The 18,937-nt window shown below is 42.2% G+C and overlaps 1 protein-coding gene across 1 annotated transcript in view; it reads right to left on the reverse strand.

Annotated features, from left to right (window-relative positions):
• Window positions 1-10,723, reverse strand: part of LOC145394507 (uncharacterized) — a 106,163-nt gene extending 95,440 nt beyond the window's left edge. Inside the window, exons 1-2 of the mRNA XM_080268352.1 lie at window positions 10,579-10,723; window positions 1,100-1,269 (exon numbers count right to left, since the gene is read on the reverse strand). Coding sequence (XP_080124478.1) covers window positions 1,100-1,269; window positions 10,579-10,723 — 315 coding nt within the window. The remainder of the gene's footprint in view (window positions 1-1,099; window positions 1,270-10,578) is intronic.
• Between the last annotated feature and the right edge of the window lie 8,214 nt (window positions 10,724-18,937).

The following is an 18,937-nucleotide window of genomic DNA, read 5'->3' on the forward strand; positions in this document are numbered from 1 at the left end:
CATTTCCATTTTCATCGGAGCAGCAGAAGTAGGACCTGACTGTATCGCATCATTTACATCTGATATGAGTAAACTAACCTCGTCAAGAGTTGAGGGCCAGGATTCATACCAATCTTTGGTTTAGTTTCCTGTTGTAATTACAGTTTGTTTTTAATTGACAGTTGTGCCACTCAAGCAACCTAAATAGTCAGTCACAGTTGCATATACATAAATGATTCTTAGTTATAAGATAAGAATAAACCAACTCGGTATGAGTCAAGCTGACCCTCCAAACTGGCTACACTTGCCCATCACCTGAGCCGTATGGGGCGAGGAATCTTTATCAGGTTTTAAAAAATGCTCTACAGGGAGTATTTCTGTATGCAGTATGGGTGCAGTATCATCCCATACCCTATTATTTATTTATTTACAAGAGGAAAGTGGTTCTGCCTGAGAGTATTGTAACACTGATTTCTTGCGTTTTACACGACTCTGTGGAAAAGTAACATAACAGATGTAGGTAAATATAGATTATTTTCTTCTTTACACAGCTCATCAGAAAGTAACATTGATTAATTATCGTAGATTGAAAAAAAATAATTATTTGTTTAGAGTAAACAAACCTGGCTGCGAGAAACTGTCACAGGTTGTGATTACACTACTCCTATTATAAGTGAAATGGATTGGGGCAATGCGAAGGTAAAACGTAACACTGAGAGAGATTCCCACTTTACATCCTTGGATATGTAGCAGTCAGAGGCTGTTATGCAGAAGTCCAGTATATTTAAGGGAATCTTAACTAAGAATGCTGGTAGTGCATGATCAATAAGAAAATAATAATAATAAATAAATAAAAAATCCCGCCACCTCTTCAAGATGGAACCCATACATGACCATCAGTCTGTTTGGGTCATCCTAAACAACAGATCGCCAGTTCGCTCTATGAAGATGTTTAAGAATGTCCAGTATAAATAAAAGATTGCGATAATCTGCTGCGTACTACCAGCGCTCGTAATAAAATACAGTACTCAGTGTGACAGGTAAACAGAAACGCTTACGGAGTCAGGAGGTATGAAATGAAGATGAAAGCTAAAGATGTGAGGTAGTGGCGTATACGTACGGTGTAGTTGTGGAGGTTGTTGACGATGCATGTGAGGTGGGCGGTCTTTCCGATGGGTGCGTGGATGTAGGCGTGAGCAGAGGCATTGAGAAAGGATGGACCCACTAGGGTGGAGTACTGCACTGAATGACGCTTGTGGGCAGCCACCTCCCTCCATGACCCACCTCCACCTGGAAATAAACAATGGAAAAAAAATGATTCTGAAAAATATTCAAGACGGAGTAACAACATTGGTCCAGAGTTTTTCGCATTGTTATAAACTAAAATTGCCACCTTGCTATCTTTGATGTAGTAATATATAAATATACAAATGTTATATTATGAAGCTAGTCACGAAGAAGTACTATGGGAAGGATAGAGAGCCGTAGCATTGCACAAAAATGAAATCATTCGCCAGGGGCTGGTGAAAAAGCTACATTGTGACTAACCTGCTCTCATTAGATTCATCTGGTGTTAGTACAAACTGAATATTAGAGTTGGTGCTACCATGAAAAGATGAATGGAGATAGTATGGGAACCAAGAGACTAAACAGAAGAAGAGGAGCAAGGTTGTAATAATGCGTATCCACTACATTAGGGTCATTAAGACAGGCATTCCTTTTTTTGCTGTTCAGTCCATTCCTGTCTACGACAGGCAACAGATGAATGCATAATACAAATCTCTATTTCAGTTTTAGTTAAAGATACCCTAGGAAAAGTTTAGCCAAAGATCTCATGAACGGCGTGGGAGTAGAACCCGTGGCTTGTCGACTTCCAACCGACGGAAGGAGGGTAATGACAAGAGTCTGGTGGCCCTGTCAGGCCGCTCATTCAGGCCGCTCATCATTTATCCAAATTAAAGCCTTCTCTGTACAATTACCAGGACTTTCAACACCACCGCAACTACCACCACCACAGCTACCACCACCGCAACTACCACCACCACGGCTACCAACACCAGCACCACCACCAGCATCATCATCTTCGCAACCATAAGCACCACCATCATAATCGCAGCTACCACCACCACCACCACTTTCGGCTGAATAGAATCATCTGTTCTTAACATTAACCAAGTAGCAGACATTGGACCGTACGTGTACAACCCCCCCCACTTTGTCTGTCTGTCTGTCTCTGTCTCTGTCTGTCTGTCTGTCTCTGTCTCTTTCTGTGTCTGTCTGTCTGTCTGTCTGTCTGTCTGTCTCTCTCTCTCTCTCTCTCTCTCTCTCTCTCTCTCTCTCTCTCTCTCTCTCTCTCTCTCGCCAAAGACGCAGGAGATCCCACGGAAATACCCTCTGCCGACTTTTCCACGTGTGAGTATTGTAATATTAATGGGGACAATTACTAAGGTCCAAAACACTCCTTCAGAAGTTATCAATCGACAAGAAATTGAAACTGAACTGTCTGGGACCCAATTCCAACCATCCTGTCAAGTTTCATCAATGTCCTCTGACTTTGGCTGCAAACACACACACACACACACACACACACACACACACACACACACACACACACACACACACACACACACACACACACACAGGATTATAGTATATTTAACGGGGTCAGATTCACAAACAAATGTACTGTATGATGGAATTTGTCTTAATCTGAATATGTTTTTACATGAAGAAGAAGAAACGCGGGAAGATTCGGCACTCATATTTTCCTTTCCTTTATGGAGAAACAACTATTACCTACGGGTAGGTGGGGGCGCTCACCATCCACTCACTCGATGTAGTGCTGCTCTCGGGATTCTGCTCTTTCCTCTCCTCCATCCTTCTTTCCTTCCATACTCTTCTGTCTTTCCTTCATTCTTTCCTCGTCCTTCTGCCTACGGGTGACTTTACACTCCCTTCTGTCTTTCTTTCCGTCATTTTTTCTTCTTGCTCTTTCCTGTGGGTAACTCTACACTGAGTGACAAGCCAAATGTTTTCCTGTACACAAGGGACCATTTACTACGCTGGGTGGTAACCATATAACCAAATTTTGGCGCCTGGTGGTTTAGTGGGTAATTATTCCGCTCCAATCGGATTAAGCTGGTGAAGGTTTATATCCAAGGGCTGGTTGGGATATATTGCTCACTTAATCCCACTCAGGGATGAGTGAGGCTTGTCGCTCTCATTTTAAATGTCAGGTCCAACTTCCCTAGCCCCGGGCTCCTACGCTCCCCACGGGGCAATGTAGGATTGGATGATGGATGGGTGGATGGATTTTCCCCTCTTAACAAAGACGAGTTTTGTGGGAGGAACAAGCGACCCGAGAAGAATCTGAAACTCATTCGTTGACCGACAACTCCTGGACAAAAAACAAAAGAAAAAAAATACAGAAAACATGCTAGAGAAAGAATAGTCATGATGGTATAACAAAATGGAGCCAGTGGTGACAACGGGGATTAATTAATAAAGAAGTTATACACAACTGATATCTGTGCCTTTTTTTGGTGACGGTTATGCTTCTGGGACTTTCCTACAGAAACTTTTTTAAAAAGCACTCCTACGAGGACCTTTGTAGCCATGGTCACCAAGAAATGTCACCAGCAACATTCAGTAGCCACACGTAGGATGGAATTCCCTTTGAAAAAATCGTAGGCATAACCGATTGAGTGGTATCAGTTTGACCCAGCCCTTGAGCCTGATGCATCGGGGCACTGTTACTGAAGCCAAAACAAGAAGGTCTAGGTCAACTGGGAGAAATTTTAGCTTCAAATGCTTAAAAAAAGGTCTCGGGTATCCTTTCACTGTTAATATTCGATCTAGGATATTAATACAGACTATCAGTAGAGGATTTAATATAGTGTGGAGAAATTATAACAAAGAGTAAATTTTACTGGAGCTGATGTCAGAAAGATGCTAAAATGTCAGTAAGCATAAGAATCTAGAGAAAATCGTTAAAACTACCGAAATATCACAACAACGAAAACAAGAAGCATCAGAGAGTGCAGCACTCGCGCCTGCTATGGTCTAAAGACAAGACTTTTAACTCTTTTATGTAACCTTCACCTTAGGACAATTGTTCTTGAAATCAAATTAATTTATTCCTACACTGTCTCAACCCTAGCATTAAGTTTGTTGCAAATCGGATCAGGCTTTTGAGAATTTTTGCTCTCAAAGTCAACCCACTTGCTGGCCCTCAACCCTTCCACCCACTGTGATCCAGATCGGATCAGAATTGTTTTGGACGACTCGAACTGCCTGGAACCACTGTCTGACTCTCTTCTTCATTTCTGCAAAATTTCTCTCTGTTGAGCACCACCTCTCCTTCTCTAAACCTCACTTTCTTTTTCTAACCGAGACTCAGATGTCTGAGGCAACTGACAGCAAACCCTTTTCTGTATCCTCCTACTTTCTCTATACTCATTTCAAAGCCCAAGGTGGTTGTTGCTTATACAGTATGTACGCAACGACCTATCTTATTCTCGTGTTCCTGAACTCGATTCTTCTGAATTCTCTACACTCTGGCTTCGGCTTTCCTTTCATTCACTGACTAAATATATCTGTGCTGTTTATTTATCTACTAATTTTACTGACTATCAAAAAATCATTGACTATCTTCCTTCTACGATGGAACACATTCTATCCATTTCTCTTTTCTCTGAAATCTCCATTCTAGGAGATTTCAATGTTCACTACCACCTTTGGCTTTCCTCTCCTTTTAGTGATCCACCTGGTGAACAAGCCTACACCTTTTCTATCCTTGATGACCTAGAGCAGCTTGTGTAGCATCCTACCCGTATCCCTGACTGCCTTGGAGAGAGCTCCAACATATTTGACCTCTTCCTTACTACTAATCCTTCTGCTTACACTGTTAATCTTTTCTCTCCATTGGGTTCCTCCTACCACAACCTTATCACCTTAACCTGTCCTATCGCTCTGGTATAGCCTGTGGGCTCTCCAAATAAACGTCATCTGTGGCATTTTGGAGCTGCAGATTGGGAGGACCTCAGGCAGTTTTTCTTTGATTTTCCCAAGAATGATTATTGCTTCCATGGCCGGGAGCCATCTGAGTGTGCCTTGCGCATTACGGAGGTTATTTTCTCGGGCATGGAAACATACATTCCTTTCTCATATCTTCTGACTAATGCAAGAAAGCCTTGATATAATCACGTTTGTTCTAATGCTGTCCGCAACAAGGAGAGGGCCTATAAAAGGTACCGGAGCCAACCCACCCCTGAATCACATCTTTTATACGTTTCTGCCCGGAATCGTGCTAAGTCTGTTCTTCACTCTGCTAAAAATAATTTAATCCGTACTAAATGCTCTCAACTCTCCAACTCGAATTCTTCCTGCTCCTTCTGGGACCTTGCCAAAAACCTTTCTAACAACTATACTTCATCATCCTTCCCTCCTCTTTTCTACTCTGATGGCTCTGTAGCTATTTCTTCTACTGATAAAGCAGATCTCTTCACTCAGACTTTCTCCTCCAATTCCACCTTAGATGATTCCGGTGCTGTTCCTCCATGACTTCCCCCCTCTGACTTCCTCATGGCTGACATTAAAATTTCTTCAGCTGATGTATTTTCTGCCATTGCTGGTCTCAATACTAATAAGGCATATGGGCCTGATGGAGTCCCTCCTGTTGTTCCCAAGAACAGTGCTTCTGCGCTCACACCATGCCTAGGCAAGCTCTATCACCTTTGTCTATCAACTTGTACCTTTCCTTCTTGCTGGAAGTTTGCTCTCATTCAGCCCGTCCCAAAGAAGGGTGACCATTCCCAACCCTCTAACTATCGACCAATTGCTTTAACATCCTGTATCTCAAAAGTTTTCGAAGTCAATTCTTAATCGAAAAATTTTAAAGCATCTCTCCTGCCACAACCTTCTTTCTGATCATCAGTATGGGTTCTTTCAGGGAAGCTCCACTGGCGATCTTCTCACCTACCTTTCAGACTCCTGGTCATCCTCCTTTCGGGACTTTGGTGAAAGCTTTGCGATTACACTTGACATCTTAAAGGCTTTTGATCGAGTCTGGCATAAATCTTTAATTTCCAAACTGCCCTCTTATGGTTTCTGCCCTTCTATCTGTGCCCTCATCTCTAGATTCCTTTCTGGTTGTTTTATAGCCGCTGTTGTAGACGGGCATCGTTCTTCTCCTAGATCTATCAACAGTGGTGTTTCTCAGGGCTCTGTCCTATCACCAACTCTCTTCCTTTTATTTATCAATGACCTTCTAAGCTGTACATCTAACCCTATCCACTCTTATGCTGATGACTCCACCCTTCACCTTTCCATTCGGTTCCCGCAACGTCCATCTCAGCAGTTACTTCAGCAAACAAGGGATGAGGCTATGGCACACCTAATGTCTGACGTGGCTCGTATCTCTGACTGGGGTAAAGATAATCTTGTTGTTTTTAATGCATCAAAAACTCAGTTTTTACACCAATCAACCCAACAAAGTCTCACAGGTATACCCAATGTTTAGTAATATTCAGCTTAATCCTGCATCATCCTTGAACATGCTTGGGGTTTCACTTTCTCGAAACTTATCTTGGAAAGATCATATTACATCTCTTGTAAAATCTGCTTCTAAGAGATTGGGCGTGCTAAGCCGACTCCATTCCTTCTTTACCCCTGCACAAATGTTGACTCTATACAGGGGTTTTATCCGCCCCTGTGTGGAGTACAACTCTCATGTGTGGGGAGGCTCCCCACATACAGCTCTTCTCAATAGGGTGGAGTCAAAGGCTTTTCGTCTCATTAACTCTTCTTCTATTACTGACTCCCGTTAACCCGTCACGTCCCAAGGTTTTCAGCACCTCCGACATCCCCCAGTCCCGAGGTATTTTTGAATTTTTTTTTCTGGCTAAAACCTTCGCTTTTGGTGAGAAACATCGAAAATTCATAGAGAAATCGTTCACCTGAGGTTTGAAGTACCCAATCCAGGTAGGAGTTCCTCCTTACCTGACTGGGTTTTCTAACATGCTGGCACCAAAGAAAACGAGTTCTATGGAAGGGTAACTATTTTATCCACTCATAAACGGTAGTTATTTACTTACTTGGTACGAATGTATATGTAGTATGAAAGTATATTGGTTTTCAAGCAGTAATAAAGGCATTATAAGCATTGTTTCACTCACTAACTAATCACCATACCTGGCCTTTTTTTGCCACATTACCTGATCATTATTTCTGGCTGTTTCTTCTTCTAATGCTATGTAAACATTGTCCCCCACATTGTCATCGATTGGGGAATCACTCTGGCCCTGATTATCTTTACTAGCCAGGTCACTTGTAACAGGTCCTTTGCCAAGACGATGGCATGAGGGGGGGAGGGGGAGGTTATGCGGTGTAAGGCATTGTCCCTGCTTGGCATCTTGTAGAGGAATAGAGGAATGTGTCCCGTGTATACATACGAAAAATCACGCGTGAAAATTGAAAATTTTGCAAATTAGGGACCTTGCAATTGCACGACGTACTGGTTCGTCGCTGGGACTGGCAAATGCAAATCGTTGCAACGTACCCATACGTTGACGGGACGGGGTGGGTTAACTTCTGTGTCTTTGTCGCACTTTTGCATGTTTATCTCTTTTCTTTCACTACTTCAATGGTCACTGCTCCTCCGAACTGTCTGCATGCATTCCTCCACCTCTACGACAGGCGTGTAGCACCCATCTAGCAGCAAACTCTCATCCCTTTTCTGTCCAATTCTCTAATACAAGAGTTAACCGTTACTCCCAGTCCTTCATTTATGCAACAGGTCAACTCTGAAACTGTCTCCCTCTGTCTGTATTTCCTACTTCCTATTATCTCCAGTCTTTCAAACGCGGTGTGTTCAGGCATCTCGAAATGATCGGATCTTAAATTTGACTCTCTCTTGTATTTTGTTTTTCTCTTGGAAGGAACAACAATTGCGGGCTCGTGGCCTTTGGTTCCTTCTTCCTCGCAAAAAATAAATAATAACAGACACATATGGGTCAAGAACTGACAAAGCCTTGTTATGTTGTTCTACGCCTGATTGTTCTTAAATCCCATATATTCGTTCTTGCACTATCCATAGCAGTGCCGCAAAGTTTTGCCACACTCAGACCTTGATTCCTGACCTCATCTTCTGACTTTGGCCCTTGATGGATTACTCTGAAAATTAAACAGCTTCGTTATTGTCTTAGTCTTAATCGGTCCACCACGTTTGATTCAGATCGGATAAAAGTTGTTCAAGTTAATCTGCCATATAGCCTTTATCTTTGACCCTGTTTCGTAGGCTCAGCTTTGGCCTAATCATTCTGACAATATGATCCACTTGCTCATGCTTTAGCATACATACATATATATATATATATATATATATATATATATATATATATATATATATGTATATACCTAGGCTGCTTCCCCCAAGGAAAGGGAGGTAGCCGAGACAGTACTACACACTCTTCATTTACTCATCCATTCAAACACATTCATTCGCATCTTAGCCCCAAAGGGGGGAAGGGACAGATCGTCACCGCATCACACCACACAAGGGTCAACTGCGCAGTGCAACCAGTGTCATTTGCAGCAGGGCCCGACAGCAGAGCTGGTTTACCCCTCCCACATCATAATAGACCCATCCCCTTACCCGCACCTGACCTGACTAGCTGATCAGACCAAATGCGGGAGAATGTCCCCTCAGAGCTGCGTCATCATTTATTCATTCACAGTATCTCTCTATTCATTTCTGTCACGCACAGCCACTCTTCCTTGCTCAACAGACATCCCTCTCGCATCCAGCGCTCTTTTCACACTGTTCATCCATCCTATTCATGGTCTCCCTCTCAGCCTTACACCTTTCACATCAGATCTAGTTATCTTTTTCACCAATCGCTCGTTATCCATGCTCTCCTTATGCCAAAACCATCGCAACACCCTCTGCTCACCTCTACCAGCCATCTCCCGAACATCTCCAGTTCTCCTTCATACTTCATCATTTCGCACTCGATCCATACGCGTCACTCCGCACATACTCCTCAGACACCTCATTTCAATTACATTCAAACTTTTCCTCTCTGCTACACCCATATTCCATGTTTCAGCCCATAAAACGCAGTCGGTACCACAACACCCTCATACAGTCTTCTCTTTACATCCATTCTAAGCGAACGACATCTAAACACTTTTTTCATTCCTCCCAGCACCTTACCTACTTCATTCATTCTAAACTTCACTTCTGCATATGTTCTTCCATATATATATATATATATATATATATATATATATATATGTATATACGCAGGTGAGGGCACTCACCATCTACTCACTTGATGCAGTGCTGCTCCCAGGTGTCCGCCCTTTCCTCTCTTCCCTTCTTTCCTTCCATCCTCTTCTATCTTTCTTTCCTTCATTCCTTCCTCGTTCTTCTGTCTACGGGTGACTTTAGACGCCCTCTTCTTTGTTTCCTTCAGTCTTTCCTCTTATTTCTGCCTGTGGGTAACTCTACACTGAGTGACAAGCCAAATGATTTCCTGTACTCCAGGAAACCATTTTCTATGCTGGGGGGTAACCATATAACCAAATTTTGGTGCCATGTTCTCTAGTGGGTAATTATGGCGCTCCAATCGGATTGAGCTTGTGTAGGTTTATATCCAAAGGGTGATAGGGGTTTATTGCTCATGTAATGCCACTCAGGGATGAGTGAGGCTGGTGACTCTCATCTTAAATGGCAGGACCAACTTGCCTAGCCCCGGGCCGCTACGCTCCTCATAGGGCAACATAGGATTGGATGATGTATGATATCTATCTATCTATATCTACCTACCTACCTATCTATCTATCTATCTATCTATCTATCTATCTATCTATATATATATATATATATATATATATATATATATATATATGTATATATATATTTAAGAGTGTTCAGCAATTATAGGGGAGAAAATAAAAACTTGCATATTTATGTGGGCAATGTATGCAATAGATTCCACTTTGCAAACAAATTATTCAAGCATTTTTTTTTTTTTTTATCAATATAATGTCGTGCCTCACTACCCCTACATTCTGTAAATCTAACTGATCTAAGTACGTGAAGGGTATTGTGAGAAAGATAAAGACAATGTGGTACAAAAAGAAACAATATTTTTGAGCTATACAACAAGCGTAATCAGTTTATTACCTGTTGGATTTTTTGGTCGAGTCGTAGAGGGCTCTTTGGTGCCGCACAACATGGAAGATCAGCTGTTGTTCTTCTTCATTCTTCGTCAGACCACTGTTGTGGTCCATTGCCAGTTTGTGCCCGCTCAGCAGTGTCACTGACCACTTTAAGGTGGGCCATGACACCAGGTATGGGGCAGAGGTCAATGATGCTTGTTGGAGTATCCAGCTTCAAACACTGGAATAGGTTTCTCGACTTCTGGGTGATAAACTTAGAGATTCTCAGATCTGATGCCTTATCAATCGCCTTCATGTTCAAACAGAGCAGACCTTTCTTCCTCGACAGTGCTGTGGTCATATTTTTCAGCATTTCCTGTTTTTATTCAGCAAAGACTTTGTCAGAATACAGTGTTAGTGAAGCCAGATCCTCACTGAGATACCAGAGGTGGCTTTTGACTTTGTCCAGTGCCTTCTTTTCTACAACAGGATCCACCTCTTTGAATTCTCCAGTCTTCTTCAGGAGACTGAGATCATTGATGGGAGCGTCAACAGCATTTGGGGCTTCAGACCAGTGCATCACATAAATGGTGATGAGGAAGAAACAAATGCGTTTGATGGCCTCCTTTTAAATGCCATGTGAAGGGGAAGGAGGCTGCATCCTTCAGTTGATTTCTGAAAAGGAAGATGTTGAGGCAATGAAGGCCTTCGGCCATCCAACATGCTCTGTGATAGGCACCTAGACGGTGAAAGGTCATCCGTGCTGGCTGCTTGCTGAAGAAACCCAAAGACAGTTGGAGGAGCTCAAGGTAGTCATCACGGGGTTGCACACGATCCATGTGGCTGAGTATGAAGTGTCTAATATCCTCGGCTCTGTTGGCAATCCACAAATGAGATTTTTCATCTAGGTCATTATCGTAGGGATCGAAGGAATCTGTGTCAATTCTGTTCCAGAACTCTTTGAATTGACCAAAGAGAGGAATTTCAGGACCAGAAGAAGAGAAAAAGAAGTCAAAGATCCCTGCCACTATGATTTCTCACATGTGGTGCCATGTGGTGCCTGCATGCCTAACAACAGCGGGCCTTGGAGACCTCTTTCAGTGATAATGCAAGCTCCGCTGTGATCCCCGGTGTTAGACGCTGTATTATCAAAACAGAGCTCTACAATTCAGGGCTTCACTTCCGGCCATTCATCTAGAGTCCTTAGCACTGCCACTCCCATTGCTTTGCCCGTTCCAGCATGGAACTTAGGGACGGCCAGGATCTTCTCCGTACCAATCCCTGTAATAACAATCCCCAGGCGATCACTGTGGCCGCTACCATCGATGTTGGACAAGAGCTTTCCATCAAAATGTAGAATCAAGGGTGTTTTTGGCTGGAAATATTTTTTGATCTTTTCAGCAATCTCAGTCCTTGATTCCTTCAGAACAAAGTGGAGAGATCCGACAGACAACGTGAGTTCCCCCACGTCAAGCCCTGCTGCGATCAAGGAGGGAGTTACCACTTGCATTGCAACTCGGTTGAAATGAGGCATGGATTGGAGAAGGCCAAAGAAAAATTGCAAAGTAAGGTGTAGTTACCACCAGTAGTGGAACTGAATAAGCACTTTGCCCTTCATGTTCCTGTAGGTTCGATTTTTCTGAACACCATAATGAACACTATAATATATATATATATATATATATATATATATATATATATATATATTGTTACGGAACAGAGAAAGATAATGTACACTTTAAGTGAGAATACTAATAATCACTACTGTCCCGTAAAGTTCCAGGTTCAAAACAAAAGAGTTAGGTAAAATTACAAGTTAAAGTTTAATCCTCAAACTAACAACAAAACATTCAGGACTCATAAGGATAATGTAATGGCAAATAAACAGGTTAAATATATGGTTAACTGCAATAGCCTCTATTAACACGAAATTAGCATGAGTAAATTTATCTAAGTCATCCCTGATAAAATGAGATACCAGATAATACTCAGTGAATGCAAGAAAAATTATTACAGATACAAAATAATATTAAAACTGATGGACAGAAAGATCCCTACATGAATTACAAAAACTTCACTAGGCCTACAAATTAAACTTATGCTATACAGTACAAGAAAAAATGCAACAACAGTTATACTCAAATTACACACAGCTGCTAGATGTTTGGAGATTTCTTGAGCACTCACAATAATAATAACTGTACAGGGGAAGACAGAGATGTGAACAAAATGAGGAGCAGATCTAAGTGGCAATGATGCAGAGACTGAGCTCATTATATAGGGGCCAGCAGAGCTTGATACAACTTGTAAGAAGGACGCGCAAATGAAGCCATGGGGACAAAGAGCTGAAAATCCCACACTCAACAACAGAAATGACGACTTACTCTACTATAACGGTAGAAGGGGGGGAATGAGGCAGAACACGCTCGTGATCAAACATGCAGCATACTGTGCGTTAAAATTACGCAAAGGATGATGAAATCATAAGCTATGTAACACCTCCCCACAAAGAAAAAGAAATTTACAAAGGAAATTTCTTATTACTCTAAAACAATCTGTATATGGCATTACAGAACATGCAAAAGTCTTTCCTAATGTTACAAAACATGAGATCTCCCTAGCACGTTCAGTCATAGGTACTTGCCAGTATCCCTTTAACAAATCAAACTTACTTATGTACCTAGCCCTTCCGATCTTGTCTATGCAATCTTCCACACGAGGGAGAGGGTAAGTGTCTGTTTTGGTTATCTGATTAACACGTCTGTAGTCAATGCAAAGCCGCTGTGACCCACCTGGCTTAGGGACTAAAGTGACAGGAGAACTCCACTCGCTCTGACAGGGCTCAATCATCTTGTGGTCCAACAGGTAGCCAAGCTCCTTCTGGATGAGAGGAACTTTCACTGGGTTCACATGGTAAGGAGGCAATTTAATTGGCTTTGCGTCTCCAACATCGACATCATGCATCAACACAGTGGTTCTTCCTGGAGTGGCACGGAACACTTGCGGGTACTCCTGCAGTAATGCCGAAAACTCCTGCCTTTCCTTGGGAGGTAGATGAGAAAGCTTAGTCTGGAGATCATTCATGATATCAGGATTCTTCCCCAAACTATCACGCAGGTTCATACTGCATGGGAGAGCTTCACTTGCAGACTCGGGTGGAACAGCTACAGTGCAGACTGGGTTATTTTCGTCCCACCTGTGATACAACTTTAGCATGTTGATGTGACATAGTTGCTTGTTCTTTCTACGATCTGGTGTGGCGATGACATAGTTGACATCACTGAGTTTCTTCTCCACGAAATAAGGGCCACTAAACTTGGCTTGAAGAGGTTGCCCATGAACTGGTAGCAGAATCAAAACCTGATCTCCTGGCTGAAAGTGGCGTAACCTGGACTTCTTATCATACCAAGTCTTCATCTTCTCCTGAGCAGCTCCTAAATTCTCTCTCGCCAGCTGTAAAGCAGTGGACAGCCGTTCTTTGAACTTCATCACATACTCCAGCAGGTTGACATCATCTTCCTCCGACAGCCAGCATTCCTTGAGTAACTTAAGGGGTCCTCTTACTTCATGGCCAAACAGTAGTTCAAAAGGTGAGAAGCCCAGTGATTCATTTGGAGATTCTCTTGCAGCAAATACAACGAATGGAAGACCTTTATCCCAGTCTTTCTGATGTTCCAAACAGTATTTCTTGAGCATCGATTTGAGTGTTTGATGATATCTCTCCAACGCTCCTTGGGTCTGGGGATGGTAAGCTGAAGACGTGATCTGGGTGATGCCCAACTCTTTGAGAGACTGCTTGAAAACGTTTGACATGAAATTACTTCCCCGGTCTGACTGTACCTCCTTGGGCAGACCAAACTTTGTGAAGAACCCTAGCATTTCCTTAACCACGTTCTTTGCTGAGATGTTTCTAAGTGGAATGGCTTCAGGATAACGAGTAGCCATATCAATCATGGTCAACACATAAGAAAATCCTGAAGAAGTCTTAGGAAGAGGGCCCACAATATCCACCAACACACGGGTGAAAGGCGCCTCAAAAGGAGGAATGGGAACTAGAGGTGCAACCTTTTCGATCTGATTACACTTCCCCACAACTTGACAGGTGTGACAAGACTTACAATACCAGGAAACATCCCTGAAGATACCTGGCCAGTAGAAGTGTTTCAAAATGCGTGCCACAGTCTTCCTCACTCCAAGGTGTCCTGCCAAACTAGAATCATGAGCCACTCTAATGAAATCCTGCCTACAAACACGAGGGATGACAACTTGATGTACAACCTCCCATTCACAGTCGGCTGATGCTGTTGGGGGTCTCCACTTCCTCATAAGTACTCCTGACTTTACATAATAACAAGTAGAAGCACCGACTGACTCTTCTTCACTGTAAGCAGAGTTAGCTAGACCTTTCAACTCAGGGTCAGCAACCTGCAACTCAACCAACTCTTGACGAGACAAATTATCAACACTACGGGGTACTGCCTCATCTGGTGAGTGGTCCAAATTAGCAAGAAAAGTGTCAGCTAGGATAACATCATCATCATCATTATCCTCTAAATCACCAGTAACTTTAGACTTAGCCCTAGTGACAGCACATGCAGGGAACACATCAGGGACATCACAATCCTGGGCCACAGCCACTGGCTCACTAGACAACTGAGGAGCTGGACACACTTGACTTCCACCAATATCATTTCCAAGTAAGAAAGTTACACCTGACATTGGAAGTGTCTCAACCAACCCAACCATAACAGAACCAATAACAAAACCAGACTCTAAATTCACTCTGCACAGAGGGACAGAGAAGTAATTATTCCCTACACCTTGTAAGATTACAGTTTCATCAGAGGAATTAACATTAGAGCCTAGAACACTGGTCAGCATAAGGGATTGGCAAGCACCTGTATCACGATATATTTGAACTGATTTCCTGTCATTACTGTCCAGAGGACTGACAAAACCATCAGACAGGAAATTAGCACATGAACTCTTGAGAGTGTCACCCACGTTACTGCTCAAAAGAGGAGCTCCATCATGAGAATTTAAGTTACCCCTCAAAGCAGGTTCAGTTAACTCAGTTAAAGAATTCTGGGAACTCTCAAGAGTGGACACTAGACCAATTGACTGAATATTTAAAGACTCCTTTTTGTTCACATCACGCTGTCTCCTGAAACATCTCTCCGTAGTATGACCACGCTTACTACAATAAGTACATTTACTTTTCTGAAATCTAGAGGTGAAGCTGGTATTTACTTCCTGAGAAACATCATCTTTATTTTCTTTCCTGTTACCTGTACTCTGAGTAGAGGCAACGTACTTACTCTCAGCTTTCCCTTTTTCTCTAGAATATCTCTTGTGAGTGAGAACATACTCATCAGCTAAAACTGCAGCATCAGACAAATTATCTATTTTTTTCTCATCAAGATATAGGCTTACATCTTTACTAATACACCTTTTGAAGTCCTCCAGCAAAATCATCTGCTTAAATTTGTCAAAATCAGAATCCACATTCTTAGAATTTAACCACTGCTCTAACAAATCTTCTTTGATTTTTGCATACTCAACATGGGATTGCTTATCTTGCTTGTAAGTTGTCCTAAATTTTACTCTATAAGCTTCAGGAACAAGCTCATAGGCCTTAAGAATCAAGCTCTTAACTACATCATAATTATCAGACTGATCCTGAGGCAAAGATGCATAAGTTACTTGAGCTTTACCGGTGAGAACAGTTTGAAGGAGTACTGGCCAATACTCCTTAGGCCAATTAAAACCTGTAGCTACCCTCTCAAACAACTGAAAATACTTTGTTAAATCAGATTCATTAAAAGGAGGGACAAGTTTAACATTTTTAGCCACATCAAAATCATCAGAGCTAGATGATCCAGTTCCACCTTGTTTCATGCGATACTCATGGTCTGCCTGAATCCTAGCAATTTCAACTTGTGCCTCAGCCTCTTTAGCACGGGCCTGAAATTCAGCCTCCTTAGCACGTGCTTGAAATTCAACCTCCTTAACCTGAGCCTCCTGCAGGGCTAGCTGTAACTTAGCTAATTCAATCTGCGATTGCTCATTTGGAGGAGTTGCATTAAACAAGCTTTCATTAATCATGGCAACAATTTGATCTTTAGACTGATGAGAGCGAACAACAAATCCCAATTGTTGAGCAACAAGCTTAAGTTCATTCTTTGTTCTGTTCTCTACATCACACACTGTTTGCACATTTGACAAAAAATCTTTGGCTTCATCAAGTGTAGTAATAGTAGACATCATGAATAAATCACAGTCACAAAATATCAAGCAATATCCTTATGATAATATCCTGAATATCCTGATATGAGGTCGCCAAATTTATGTTACGGAACAGAGAAAGATAATGTACACTTTAAGTGAGAATACTAATAATCACTACTGTCCCGTAAAGTTCCAGGTTCAAAACAAAAGAGTTAGGTAAAATTACAAGTCAAAGTTTAATGCTCAAACTAACAACAAAACATTCAGGACTCATAAGGATAATGTAATGGCAAATAAACAGGTTAAATATATGGTTAACTGCAATAGCCTCTATTAACACGAAATTAGCATGAGTAAATTTATCTAAGTCATCCCTGATAAAATGAGATACCAGATAATACTCAGTGAATGCAAGAAAAATTATTACAGATACAAAATAATATTAAAACTGATGGACATAAAGATCCCTACATGAATTACAAAAACTTCACTAGGCCTACAAATTAAACTTATGCTATACAGTACAAGAAAAAATGCAACAACAGTTATACTCAAATTACACACAGCTGCTAGATGTTTGGAGATTTCTTGAGCACTCACAATAATAATAACTGTACAGGGGAAGACAGAGATGTGAACAAAATGAGGAGCAGATCTAAGTGGCAATGATGCAGAGACTGAGCTCATTATATAGGGGCCAGCAGAGCTTGATACAACTTGTAAGAAGGACGCGCAAATGAAGCCATGGGGACAAAGAGCTGAAAATCCCACACTCAACAACAGAAATGACGACTTACTCTACTATAACGGTAGAAGGGGGGGAATGAGGCAGAACACGCTCGTGATCAAACATGCAGCATACTGTGCGTTAAAATTACGCAAAGGATGATGAAATCATAAGCTATGTAACACCTCCCCACAAAGAAAAAGAAATTTACAAAGGAAATTTCTTATTACTCTAAAACAATCTGTATATGGCATTACAGAACATGCAAAAGTCTTTCCTAATGTTACAAAACATGAGATCTCCCTAGCACGTTCAGTCATAGGTACTTGCCAGTATCCCTTTAACAAATCAAACTTACTTATGTACCTAGCCCTTCCGATCTTGTCTATGCAATCTTCCACACGAGGGAGAGGGTAAGTGTCTGTTTTGGTTATCTGATTAACACGTCTGTAGTCAATGCAAAGCCGCTGTGACCCACCTGGCTTAGGGACTAAAGTGACAGGAGAACTCCACTCGCTCTGACAGGGCTCAATCATCTTGTGGTCCAACAGGTAGCCAAGCTCCTTCTGGATGAGAGGAACTTTCACTGGGTTCACATGGTAAGGAGGCAATTTAATTGGCTTTGCGTCTCCAACATCGACATCATGCATCAACACAGTGGTTCTTCCTGGAGTGGCACGGAACACTTGCGGGTACTCCTGCAGTAATGCCGAAAACTCCTGCCTTTCCTTGGGAGGTAGATGAGAAAGCTTAGTCTGGAGATCATTCATGATATCAGGATTCTTCCCAAATCTATCACTCAGGTTCATACTGCATGGGAGAGCTTCACTTGCAGACTCGGGTGGAACAGCTACAGTGCAGACTGGGTTATTTTCGTCCCACCTGTGATACAACTTTAGCATGTTGATGTGACATAGTTGCTTGTTCTTTCTACGATCTGGTGTGGCGATGACATAGTTGACATCACTGAGTTTCTTCTCCACGAAATAAGGGCCACTAAACTTGGCTTGAAGAGGTTGCCCATGAACTGGTAGCAGAATCAAAACCTGATCTCCTGGCTGAAAGTGGCGTAACCTGGACTTCTTATCATACCAAGTCTTCATCTTCTCCTGAGCAGCTCCTAAATTCTCTCTCGCCAGCTGTAAAGCAGTGGACAGCCGTTCTTTGAACTTCATCACATACTCCAGCAGGTTGACATCATCTTCCTCCGACAGCCAGCATTCCTTGAGTAACTTAAGGGGTCCTCTTACTTCATGGCCAAACAGTAGTTCAAAAGGTGAGAAGCCCAGTGATTCATTTGGAGATTCTCTTGCAGCAAATACAACGAATGGAAGACCTTTATCCCAGTCTTTCTGATGTTCCAAACAGTATTTCTTGAGCATCGATTTGAGTGTTTGATGATATCTCTCCAACGCTCCTTGGGTCTGGGGATGGTAAGCTGAAGACGTGATCTGGGTGATGCCCAACTCTTTGAGAGACTGCTTGAAAACGTTTGACATGAAATTACTTCCCCGGTCTGACTGTACCTCCTTGGGCAGACCAAACTTTGTGAAGAACCCTAGCATTTCCTTAACCACGTTCTTTGCTGAGATGTTTCTAAGTGGAATGGCTTCAGGATAACGAGTAGCCATATCAATCATGGTCAACACATAAGAAAATCCTGAAGAAGTCTTAGGAAGAGGGCCCACAATATCCACCAACACACGGGTGAAAGGCGCCTCAAAAGGAGGAATGGGAACTAGAGGTGCAACCTTTTCGATCTGATTACACTTCCCCACAACTTGACAGGTGTGACAAGACTTACAATACCAGGAAACATCCCTGAAGATACCTGGCCAG

Source organism: Coenobita brevimanus, chromosome 27 (genome assembly GCF_032717465.1).
Source record: "Coenobita brevimanus isolate Jiangsu-jjx chromosome 27, ASM3271746v2, whole genome shotgun sequence".
NCBI classification, from domain to species: domain Eukaryota; kingdom Metazoa; phylum Arthropoda; class Malacostraca; order Decapoda; family Coenobitidae; genus Coenobita; species Coenobita brevimanus.